The 12,132-nt window shown below is 51.6% G+C and overlaps 1 protein-coding gene across 3 annotated transcripts in view; it reads left to right on the top strand.

Annotated features, from left to right (window-relative positions):
* Positions 1–11,968, top strand: part of Kiaa0513 (KIAA0513 ortholog) — a 47,542-nt gene extending 35,574 nt beyond the window's left edge. For 2 of the 3 annotated variants that reach the window (XM_051201587.1, XM_051201586.1), the window contains exons 8-13: positions 256–334; positions 2,517–2,594; positions 3,663–3,692; positions 6,120–6,200; positions 6,453–6,547; positions 7,445–11,968. In XM_051201587.1, the coding sequence (XP_051057544.1) occupies positions 256–334; positions 2,517–2,594; positions 3,663–3,692; positions 6,120–6,200; positions 6,453–6,547; positions 7,445–7,494 (413 nt within the window). In that variant the 3' untranslated portion in view covers positions 7,495–11,968. The remainder of the gene's footprint in view (positions 1–255; positions 335–2,516; positions 2,595–3,662; positions 3,693–6,119; positions 6,201–6,452; positions 6,548–7,444) is intronic. The other variant, XM_051201588.1, reaches the window with a different exon arrangement.
* Positions 11,969–12,132: the final 164 nt, after the last annotated feature.

Genomic DNA, 12,132 nt, shown 5'->3' with positions numbered 1-12,132 from the left:
GGGTTTTGCTGGAGGGGCTGCCTTTCTAAGCAGACTAAGCAAAAACTAAATCTTCCAACCCAGAGAGTTAAACCAGATGTTAGGGAAGGTGCCACTGCATGAACCACACTGGGAAGAAGCCCTAAGCTAAGGCTGGCCAAAAGCTTCCTGGAATGTGGACAGTGTAGCTCGATGTCTTTTGAGAGAAGTGGTGCCTCCTGAGTGTCCATGGGCTCTCCCAACCCAGGCTGCCCTCACATCTCCTTATTCCTGCAGTGACTGTGATCAGCCCTGAAGATGAACAGAAAGGGGAGAAGGTTTACCTGTACACGCATCTGAAGCAGCAGCCCATCTGGTAAGGCCCACTTACATCCTGCCCCAGCTGACCTGGCCTAGCTGCTGCCCAGCCCCTCAGCTGTCGATGTTTCCAGCAAAGGCAGTGGCCATCCTCACCTCTAGGGAAGTCACAGTGAGAGGATAGACACCAGCAAGTATTAATAGGGATGTGAAAGCATCTGACTCTCCATGGAGGTGGGAAAGTACAGCAGCATGGCCATTATGGGAATGCCTGGCAGCTCCTCAGAGAGTAACAGAGTGGCTATGTAACCAGCCATTTCATTGTGGGTTCATGCATGTAACTACACTGTTCAGAACAGTCCCAAATGGGCAAGGCTAGCTGGCTCTAGTGTAGGCATGATGTAGTCTTTCTACAGCATGAATTGTGGAGTAAGTTTGCATATAGATCACCATGCAGTGACCCAAAAGCCGTTGTACTAATAAGAGAAGGCAGACACAAAAGGCCATGAGTCATCTCATCCTGTTTGTGCATAATTCAGGGAACATAGAGCCACAGTAGATAAGTGGCAAGAATGATGAGTGGCTGTTGTCCTTTATGGGGCTGCAGAAGTGCTCTGGGGTTAGACAGTGGGGAGAGCTGCACAATTGAATACACTGGGAAATCCCTGGATTGCATGCCTATATTTATTTATTTATTTATTCAACTTTATAAATTATTATTATGAGAGTATTGCTTGCATGTGGGTCTGTGCACCATATGTGTGCCTGGTACCCTTTGAGGCTAGAAATGGGCATTGGATCCCCTAGAGCTGGAGTTATAGATGATTATGGGCTGCCACGTGTGTGCTAAGAGTCAGTGCCCTGGTCCTCTGGAAGAGCAGTAAGTGCTCCTAATCAGTGAGCCATCTCTCTACTCCCCATACACCTTATTTAATTTTGTGTGTCGTGGCTGTCCACACACTAGGCCAACATTGCCCTTGAGCTACATCTCATATTATTGGGTGAACTTCAAGAGATATAAATTATGTATTAATGTTATTGTGTATGTGCACATGCATGCAGTTGAAGTGAGAAACACGCCTGTGCTTTTAGCATGTCTCTGAAAGGCTCATCTGCTAGCTCTGGTCCCTGATGGTAGGGGCTTTTGGAGTGAGGTCTAGTGCAAGAGACTCAGCCTGGGCACCATCAGGAAGGAAATTCACATAGTTATCACACTTTCAAGTCAGTTCTTGAGAGTATGTTGTGAAGCAAGGCTGCCTTGTACACTTGGCCTTTCCTATGCCATACTAGGATGCAGCCAGAGAACCCTTGCCAGAACCAGTACAAGGCTGTTGGGACCCTCTAGCCATAATCTTGAGTCAAATAAATCTCTTTCCTGAATATATCACTATGCTAACATCACCAGGCATTAGCACAGAACAGACTAAGACAGCAGCAGTTAGGAGCTCTGGTAGCCTTTAGTGTGCTTGGAGCCTCATGGAACCTCCCATCTCACATTCACTCATCGGTAAGGATCAACACTAGCATGGAATAGATGCATCAACATGGCTCCTCCCTCAAAGGTCACAGCCAGCAAGAGCCATGTGAGAAGTGTGACTGAGAAATACAATGGGAACCCCCAGGGCAGAGGGCTGGGTAGATGCTAGCAGAGATCAGCACAAAGAGGCAGGACCTGAATCAACTGGAGACTCTATGCAGCAGAGGGGCAGAAGGTTCACTGGGGGTTCATATTACCTCAGTGGCTGTGTTGGACCCTCAGGTTCCTGGAGCTGGTTTAACAAAGGGCCAGAAGCCACTGGGACATGTGGTCTCTGTTCTCCCGCACAGTATGTGCTGTAGTCAAAGCTGCCACATGATAATGTGGCAAGGAAACTTCATGTGCAGATGCAGGCCACAGCCACAGACCACCACTTCCATGTTCCTGTGGCTGTGTTCCTGAGACTGCCATGGCGTATGTCTTCTGGGTTCCCATGTTGGTGAGGAGATCCTACTCAGCAGGACAGGGCTCTAGTTGTCTGCTTTCACATGGAAGCCCACTGCTGCCTGCTTGAGCAACTGAGCAGGCTGGCTTGCTCCACCCTCCGGCGGCCTCTTCAATTCTTCCATCCCCTGCCAGCACACTTAATTTACTTCTCAGGTTTCCCAGACACCCACAAAATGAGAAGCTGCTACTCTTGGTGTAGAGGGTAGAGAGGACCTACCTACCCTTGGGTAGACCTTTACCATGTCTCATCCTGCAGGCACACGTTGAGGTTCTGGAATGCAGCCTTTTTTGATGCTGTCCACTGTGAGAGGCGGAAGCGATCCCCCACCACCAGGTATGAGCCAAGAGTGTCCCCTCCAGCATTGGGAGAAAGGACCAAGTCTTGGCTCACTCTCCCAAGTCCTTGGGTGTCAGCAAAATGGCTGAGCTGCTGTTGGGTTCTTCCACCCATGTGTTCCAGAGCCCTGCAAGCTGCCTGAGGGGTTAGTGCTCACAGCTTGGGGTGGGGGTGCTCAGCTTGCATGGTGCTTCCTGTTCTGGGGCTCTGGCATGACATGGCCTGATCCCTTTGAAAATGCCTCCTCTGCCTAAGAGGAGACCCCTGGCCTCTACTCCACCCCTCTGTTCACTGTTAGAATCAAACCTGGCAGTGCAACTGCCCCCTGAGTCCATAGCTGAAGTCTGAGCAGACCTTCCCATCCATGCCCACATGAGTCCTGAACCTCAGATGCCCTATAGGACCCTGTTCAGAAAGCATGGAAAGCAGGGAAGGGCTTGTCCTCAATACCACAGAGGTTTTCTTTGGGAGCAGGCACAGGTTGCTACCCACTCCAGTCAGCTGCAAGGCAGCAGCTCCTGTGGAAGCCAGGCCAACCTACTAGCCTACCAAGTGTGGGGCTTTGTAGTCAGTATCTCAGGGCTTCAGTTGACTATCACTAGGGAGGCCCTGGGCCTTTCGCTATATTTGAAAGGGAACAGATGAGCAGAGCACTGTCTGGTCCAGGCTTCTCTGCTGGAAAGTGATTGTTTGAGGTAGAACCCTTCCTCAGAGGAGCAGCTGAGGACAGTGGGAATGAGGTGGCTTGCCTCAAGTCCCATGACCCTCTGTTGGGACTGTTTCCTGGGGAAACAGAGGGAGCATGGGGTGGACGAGGACCTAGACTTCCAGATGACCCTGGGGAGAATTCCACTGTGTCTGGAGACTGGGCGACCTCCAGGCACGCCGTTGGCTTCTTGCTGAGCTCTCCCAGCTTCTAGAGATCCATCTGTTCTGGGTTCCCTGTTTCTCTCTGTCCTTTCTGCTCCCACCTAGAATAATCCTCTCTGCTTGTTCTTTTCCATCCACATATCTTGCATGACTTTGACATGTGCCTTTGTTTACCTGTTTCTGCTGCCGCTCCAGAGGGGATGCTGGAGAGCAGGAGGAGAAGAGGTGTGTGTCCACGTGACTTCGTTCCATTTTACAACTCTGGGGTTCCATCCAAGGCCACTGCCAGGAGGGGAGGGTGACCCTGGGGGAGGCATGCCCTTGCTAGGTAGGCTGGTGTCAGGGTCTAGCCCAAGACAGATGGAGCTTGCCAGGGTCAGAGCACCCTAAGATAGTTAGAAAACAGGACACTGTGAGCCACCCCAAGAGGCACACATGGGCAAAAGGCTGCTAGCCCTCAGGGGCTCACTCTCCATGGGCCCCTGTGTACCTGGGCCAGACACAGAAATCCCACTGGTGTGGAAGTAGAGGGCGGGTATGGAACAGCTGTCCTATTTGCAGCTCCTCCCACTCCCACTGGAGGGGTTGTTATCTGGTGTAGGGTAACCATGGAAGGATAGCCACCCCCTCTCCTTCAGCCACTGGGTAACCAGAAGAGCTGGGGGTGGTCCCTTGAAGCAAAGATAGGCTGCCTTTGAGCCTGCAGGGGTCTACCTCATGTTCCCCAGAAGCCTCTGAGACATGTTTTTAGAGTAAAAGTTGTGCCTGCCCATAAAGAGTTGTGAACCCTGGTGGGTTTTCCTTGGAGTCTGGACACACATGTTTTATGGTGATGGTTCACCCGGCTCTGACGACGCTTGCTGCCGTGGCTTTACAGTAGCTGTGAAGAGCATTCAGGCCTGACATCCCCTCACGGTAGCAGGGCCCCCTCCCTACCCCTGTGTTCTCTCAGAGGACCATGTGACAAGACAGCTTCAGCTTGGGCTGAAAGGTGGGCACTGTCGTAGTCTCCCACACCCACCCTAGACAGCTGAGCTGGTCCATGCTGCTGGCCTGGTGAACTGTTCTGAATCCAGCTGAAGTTACTGCCAACTGCCTAAGCCTCACACACACACACACACACACACACACACAGAGAGAGAGAGAGAGAGAGAGAGAGAGAGAGAGAGAGAGAGAGAGAGAGAGAAGGGGGGAGACAGACAGACAGACAGACACACACACACACACAGGTGGACAGGGAGAGAAAGCACTTAGATTTGTGATCAATGTTCCATGTGTAGGACTTTGCAGAGGCCTGAACTCAGCTCTCAGGAAACATTAGATAGAAGGCACCAGCCAGGCTAAGTTGTTCATGACTTTCCACTCTGTTTTCAGAAGTCAGGTGACACCTCAGTTTTACTTCTGTGCACAGCAAGAAGAATCACTTTCTCATGGGGTCAGGTGTGAAGGATTGGAACTACTATGCCACACAACTCAGACAGTGGTTTACTGTGCACATCTGTACCTGGCAGGCTGCTGGTGCTATGAGGCTGCCCCTCTGGTGCATTCTGGGATCTTGATAGGTGTGCTGTCTGAGTATGCAGAGGTTGCAGGTGAACTCCACCCTGCTTTGGCAGTCAGTGGCCTGGGCAAGGAAGAGGCAGGCCTGGGCTTTGTCCCTTTGTTTTGTTCTCTCCCTTCCTTCTTTCTGCTTCTCCACGACTGACCTCTCCTTCCTTCATGCTGCTACTTCTCTCCTTGTGCTCCAACCTTTCTCTCCACTTTACTTTAGTGAGAGTCATCTGTCCTGAGCTTTCTCTTTGGAGGAAGTGGGCCTAGATGAGCTCCCCTCCTATCCAAAGCTGTGCATCTGTCCTCTGAGTACCAGGGTCTGACTTCACATGGGCAGTGAGCACAGACCCGGGGCTTCTGTGTCCTCTTAAGAGAGGCTGCTCCAGGAGCCTCACAGGAAAGGGGAAAAGCCAGGGTGATGAGTGACATGTGATGATCTTGCTGTGGTAGTAGTAGAGGTGTTAGCATAGGCACCTCCATCCTATTCCTGGGCCTTTCCTCTATACAGGGCAGGTGGATGCCTAAAAGAACACCCCAGCCTTACCCAGGTACCCACCCCATGCCACCTGCCCAGTGCAGAGAACAGTCCTTCTTAGAGATTGTTCACTACCCCACTGGCTTTAGAGTTTGGGCTAGCTTCATGATGGCCACATGGTCACCGACCAGTGCCAGGAGGCCTATAGGCAAAGTATGGAGTGAATGTCCTCTCCATGGTGGGAAATAGCCATGGTGGAGAATCCCTGAGATGGGCAGAGTCTATGCAGAAAGAACAGTGTGGTTGTCATACATTCCCAGGCTTCCCATTCCTGGGTCTCCTGTAGATGCTGCCTTGTGCATCTGGTCCCAGGACACCGGCAAGGCCCTAACCCCTAAACTGTTAGCTGGGCTAAGTCCTCAGGAAGGGTGTGAGTGACCAAGGCCCTCCCTGGTCCCCAGGACAATAGAGTGTGATTCTTCATCTTAGACAGGGAGTAAATGTTGGTGTTTGAGAGCAGGCTCTGGTGGAAGCTACCCACAAGGCAGGTCCCCATGTGTTCACAGAGCACGGGAGGGAGGGTCCCAAGCCATTCTGAAGCCCATCCTGTCCTTCTGTGCCCACAGGGAGAAATGGTGCCACATGACCCAAGAAGAGCGGGATGACAGCCTGCGGTTCAATGAGAACATCACCTTTGGGCAGCTGGGGTGAGAGCAGAGCTGTGAAGCTAGCCTGGGCCACCTACTAGGACAGGGTGGTGTAGTGGGCCTGATTTCTCAGGGCTAGGTGGTGAGTCCTCCTCTTGATCCTGGGACGCAAACTCCAGTTAAGAGGTATGGGTGAAAATTTCACCTGATACTGCCCCAGGTCCCAGGCATCCCCTAGTCTTAGAGCCCAATGTTTTGACTCCCTTTTCTGGGCTGGCAGGAGGGTAATGGCCACGGGTGTTTTTCCTCCAGCACGTTCACCCACAACATGCTGGCTTTTGGCCTGAACAAGAAGCTATGCAGTGACTTCCTGAAGAAGCAGGCTGTGATTGGCAACCTGGATGAGGGTGAGCCGGGCTAGGGGTACTGTGGGGAGGTGGGAGCCAGAGCAAGCCCTCCACACTGGGGCTTCCCGCCCTGCCAGAAGGAGGGCACCTGTCATGGAAACCTGTTTCCCTGGCTTACCCTCTTTCCCGAATCCATGGAATGTATACTTTGTGTAGCTGGAAGTTATTTCTGCTAAGGGATGGCAGGTGACATGTGGCACAGCCAGGTCAGAAATGAACATGGCTCTGGCATCCTATCTCTGCACTTGTGCAGAACAAATCCCTGGCCTAAGATGGTACCTTCTATAATACCATCTGGTTTTGAACCACACTGTCAGGGCAGGGTGGTGGGTAGTGTGGGGGTTCTGAGGCTTCCCAGAGTCTATTCCTCTGCCTCAGCAGAAAGCGTTGTGGCTCAGTGTTGTCACCTCAGCATTGCAGCCAGGTTTGTGTGTCACCATTTACTATTGTTCTCTTGGGACAAGGCCTTATACTTAGACCTATGTTCTGATGAACCAATAACTTGCCCCAGCCTCATTCCTAACCAGGAAGAGCAGCTGTGCGGACACAAGGGCATTTGTAGCCATCGGGCAGCCTCAGTGTTACCTCCCCCTCCATGTAGCCATCAGAGCTCAGCATGCCTTCTGTTGGCCACACTCCATACGTGACACCATTCCTGTAAAAATCCGTGTTTTGAGAATGAGGGCCCACTTCCAAGTGTGCTCCTGAAGATGGCACAATGTGCTGGGGATAAGGCTTAGCTCTGAGATGTAGCAAGGAGTGATGGACTACCTATGGCCCTGTGGCTGACTGTGGCTCAAGCCAGCAGCCTCATCCCTGGCCTTAGTGTACAGATTGGGCCAAGTCATTCCTGGCCACCAACCATGTGTTCTGGAGTAATCCTGTTCTCTCTTCCAGAGCAATACAAGCTGCTAAGTGACCACATTGAGCAAATGGCCACAGAATAGGAGGCCAGCCCATGCCGTTCTCCCAGGAGCTGTCACCCCAGTGATGACCCTGCATGACACCAGCAGCACCCAGAGCCGCTCCTGGCTGCCCTAGAACTAGCAGTTATAAGACTCCAGAAGCCTGTCTCCCCTGCCTGTGTCTGCTCCCAATTCTATGTACAAGGTGTCTCTTGGGTTACACAACTAAAAATGAGGGACCATCTACCCCCACCCATCCTTGAGCACCAGGCTTATGAGATGAGACAGAGAATGGAGGAGGCCATAAGCTAGGGTCCCCAAAGTTCCTCCTGAGAGCCAGGGACATGGGCATGGAGTGCAGGAGGGATCTACATGCTGTAAGGTGAGGACAGAATCACTTTTCTGAGGGTCACAGCCTGCCACACCCTGCCGCAGGACTTTCTGTGAGCATAAGCTGTGTGGAGGGACCACGGAGCCTTCCTGAATGGTCTTGGCTATCTGCTCTTCTCCACCTCCTCATGTGACAGGAACTAGAAATCACAGAAACTGGAAGAGAATTCAAGCATTGTCACTTTCCTAGGGGTGTGAGCTTTCTGCCAGCCACAACCTTGTCTCAGACTCAAGAGGCCTGTCAACAGAATCTGTGAACTGTCCACTCAACACAGCCTCTCCTTCAATAGCAGAGAAAATCCTTCAGTTCCCAGGCAGCAGCAATGTATGTCCTGGAATGCAAGAAGCATGGGGGAAAAAGGTTTCTTCAGCAGCTCTGGGGTGACACCCTTGCTAAGAGCAACTGGTTAGAGCTGGAGCACACAGAATGGATCTGACTGACTGAGGAGGCCACAGGGAAGCAAGACTGCCTGGTCGCTCCAGTTCATGGCCCTCTCCTTCTGAAATACCCAAAGGGACTTGCTTCTTCTTCACCCATGTGCCAGACCAAGTCTGATGCACAGCATCCAGTGTGCTGGCCCCGGGGCTGCTGTCCCCACCCACTCCACTAGTGGCCTAGGTTCCTTCTGTGCCAGCCACTGCCATTCTGGTCACTGACCTTGAACTAGGCCTGCAGGCTCTCCTGTCACCCTTCATTGTTCTCTGTTCCTCAGCCTTCAGTCACATTTAGTCAAGGTCTGTCTGTGAGCACAGCGGTCCTCTCCTGACAGCTGTGTACTCAGCTGCCATGGGCAAGCCTTCCCTGTGTGGAGTGTCTCCCTAGGGTGTCCAAAGAAGAGCAGGATGGGTAGAGCTTTGGAGCAAGCATTTCTTGGATGTTGGGGATGACCAATGTAGTTCATCCATCACTGAGCAATTCAAACAAATTCTGACAGCCAGGTCAGTCCCTGATGGTATAGTATATGTTACTGAGCTGGCTAGGATACCCAGCCCAAACTGCCTGTCTCTGCTCCTGTGCTTTAGGCAAGTGACATCAAGTGAGATCACCCCTGCTATCCTTCCTGGAGCTTTTCTCAGCTGTGCAAGCATGGTAACCTCTCCTTGCTCCTCCCAGTCCTACGTTAGCGTGAGTTCAGGAGTAGGGAGACTTGATGCCAGCAGCTGTGTTGTCTGGCTTTTGCTTTGCTCCATGCAGTCATGAACAGCCCTAAAGGGAAGACCAGTGGTTCCAGTACATGAACTTTAGAAATGACTTGAAGACTGTTCCATACCAGCCTTTGGAGATAATCATTTAAGGAGGAAGGAAGGATGGCCCTGTTTTGCCTGTCTCTCACTCTTTATTTTTGCAGATCCAGCCCCACAGAGTTGGGGAATTCTGACCCATGTTAGATCCACATGGCACTGCAAAGGACCTGGTAACTCTGAGGACAGGGCAGCCTTTGATGGGAGCAAAGCTGCAGGTGACTGGTGGTGGTCTCACCATCACCCGCAGGTATCCTGTATTAACAACTAGCTTTGTTCACCTGGGAGCCTCTTACCAGTGTCTCTGGGAGGTCATTAGTCTGCCCCTCCCCCCCCAAGGTGTCCTGTCTTCCTGTAGTAGCTTTCCCTTAGGGCCCACCAAGCAAGTGTGAACTGGGCTCCCTGGCAAGCACTCCTTGGCCACCTTGCTGAGCTCAGGAACCACAAGCAGGTCAAATTACCTGGGTAATCCCAAACAGTATCTCCAGTCTTGACTGGTAGTGGTCCAGATCTGTGTAGGCCCATTAGAAACACACTCAAGTTTTTCTGGCATGTGACCTTCAGGACTGTGTGAGTCATTGTCACTCACAATAATGTTTGCCCCCTGTTCTGAAAATAGGCCAGTGGTGAGCTGCCACTCTGCTGTGGCCAGCTTTGTTAGGGTGTTGTGGGTGTCAGAGGCAGACTGTGGCATCCTCCAGGCTGCCTCTGCTGAGTGTCTAACCACAGGCAGGACCACACTCTGGTAGATTGAGAGATCTGTATTGTGCAACCTGGCAGACTGTGATTTCCCCCTTGTCCAAGAAACAAGGGGCTGAAGAGCTCAGCATCTCCAAGAGGACCATGGACAAAGCTAGTCTTCAAGCTTCATCTACACAGGAAGGAGGTCTTCCTGGCTGGGCCTAGTGTATACCTGTAATACCTCTAGCAGAAGGTGACTGCAGGAGGATCAGGAGTTCAAGGTCATCCCCAGCTACATCAGGGGTTCAAAACAAGCCTGGGGCCCATGAGACCTGATCTCAAGAAAAAAAGAAAAACAAAACAAAACAAAAAACAAACAACCAATAACATATCCTGAGAATACATGGTGGCCTTAGAGCCAGTGCCCCAGCTTAAGATTTGGCCTGATGCAGATGGGGACTCATGACCTGCCTTGTCCCCCCACCCCTTACCTGAGAGGAAGCAGTTGGTGCTCTGTCCCTGATACTGTAGCCCAGGGGCACTGTCAGGGACACGGGAGGCTCCAGAGGAAGCACACTGCTCTAGAAACACCTGCCATTCCAGGTTGCTGGTGTGAAGGGCCCAAGCTTCTCTGCTGGGAACTATATGAAAAGCTGAGGTCTAATTGTGGTGACATTAGTAGTCCCAGGCCATAGATTCACACCCAACCTTGGCCTTCCTGGGTCATAATGACTATTTGTTTTTTTGTTCTGGGCCAGCCCTGCTGGAGCAGCTTGATTTCAGTTTTCAGACTGCAGTCTGACGGCCAGGAGACTTCCAAACCAGAGGATCCTTGTGTAGAACACAGTAGGAAGGGACCCTAGGAGCCTCAGGGAAATGATAGGAGAACCCTCCTAGGCAGAGCCTCCTTGGTTCCAGGCTTCTGCCCACATTTCCTTCACCTTCCAAGCCAGCCAGCTCTGAAGATCCCTTGCTAAGGGTTGAGCTGCCTCTCCCATCTGTCCTTTAGATCCATCCTCACAGCCATGGCCTCGGGTTTGTTTAGCTTGAGAAGCTGCCAGTAGATGCCCACGGAATGGGCCTCATTGACTGGACAGGCCTCTTAACAGGCTGGGCTCCTGCACTCTACTTCATCAGGCCAGGAACAGGAGAAGTACTTATTAGGTCAGGAAGTGAATAGACCAGTCTTTTCCAGACTGCTCACATGTGGTTAACACAACCCCACTAAAGCCATCTTCCATGACAGGCTCCTGCAGAGCCTTCATTCTGTCCCACAATCCCCCTGGAGTCTCTGGACCAGCATGCCACCTGAACCTGGGGGGGGGATGGAATCCAGGGTGTGGTGGTGGCCAGTTTACCTTGCTGCAGGGTGACAGGGCAGCTTATGCCAATGTCTCTCTGGTCTGAGCTTTGAAGAGCAGATGAGCACAGAGCTAGGAGCACACCACAAATCGGGTTATCTTCATGGGACTCCTCAGGAAGTTGGTGCCTTGGGGGACCAGCTTCACTGTAGACTCCAGACTCTGACAGAAATGGCATAGGCCCAGCTGCAAGCCATGCTCCCCTAAGCTACAACTTCAGAGACTTTGCACTTTATCTAGAAAGGTCCCCTGTCCATGGATTGTCTTGGCTCTGATGCTGAGCCAAAGTTGGCCCTCTCCTATCCTTACTCCTAGATGATGAATGTGTTCATGGAAAGGAGGAAAGAGACCCTGCCTGGGGTCACCACCACCCTTGTAGGAGGCACCAGCTTAGAGTCTGTGGGGGAGAATAACCCTGGTCATTGGCCTGAGATCACTTCATCCAGAATGGGGATACCTTGGGAGGTATGAGTTGAACCTTTGGCTGTCTCAGACAGCAGGCATGTGTCCCCATGGAGAATGTATAAGGACCTGGATTATCTGCCTAAGCCAGTTTCCAGTGCAGTCTCTGTGGGGGACTCCACCCATATGGTCTGTTCTCTCTCGGGGTTCCACAACCATTTGTTACCAGAAGCCCCCAGTAATGCTATGTTTTACATGTTAGTTACACAACTTTTTGCCCTGCCAGGTCATGTTCTAAAATTAAGGTTGAGAAAGTTATGAGGTTGAAGATCTCAGGCAGTGCTGTTTCCTGTGAAGAAAAAAATGTGTATCTATCCATATATATAGTACCTTGGCTTGTCAGGAGGTGGAAACTGAAATAAATTATCTTTTAAATAGAAGTCAAATTAACTTGTTTTCACATATCTGTGAGTACTTCACAGAATCCATTGTCACGTCACTGGCCTTGCAGAAATAGATACCCTCACCCCCTCTTGGACTTGGCTGACTAGACTCAGAGGCTGGGTTAGAGTTTGCCTGAAGACAGAGCTTGGGCCACTTTGAC

This window comes from Phodopus roborovskii, unplaced genomic scaffold (genome assembly GCF_943737965.1).
Source record: "Phodopus roborovskii unplaced genomic scaffold, PHOROB, whole genome shotgun sequence".
NCBI lineage: Eukaryota > Metazoa > Chordata > Mammalia > Rodentia > Cricetidae > Phodopus > Phodopus roborovskii.
This window is presented reverse-complemented; position numbering and strand designations above follow the sequence as displayed.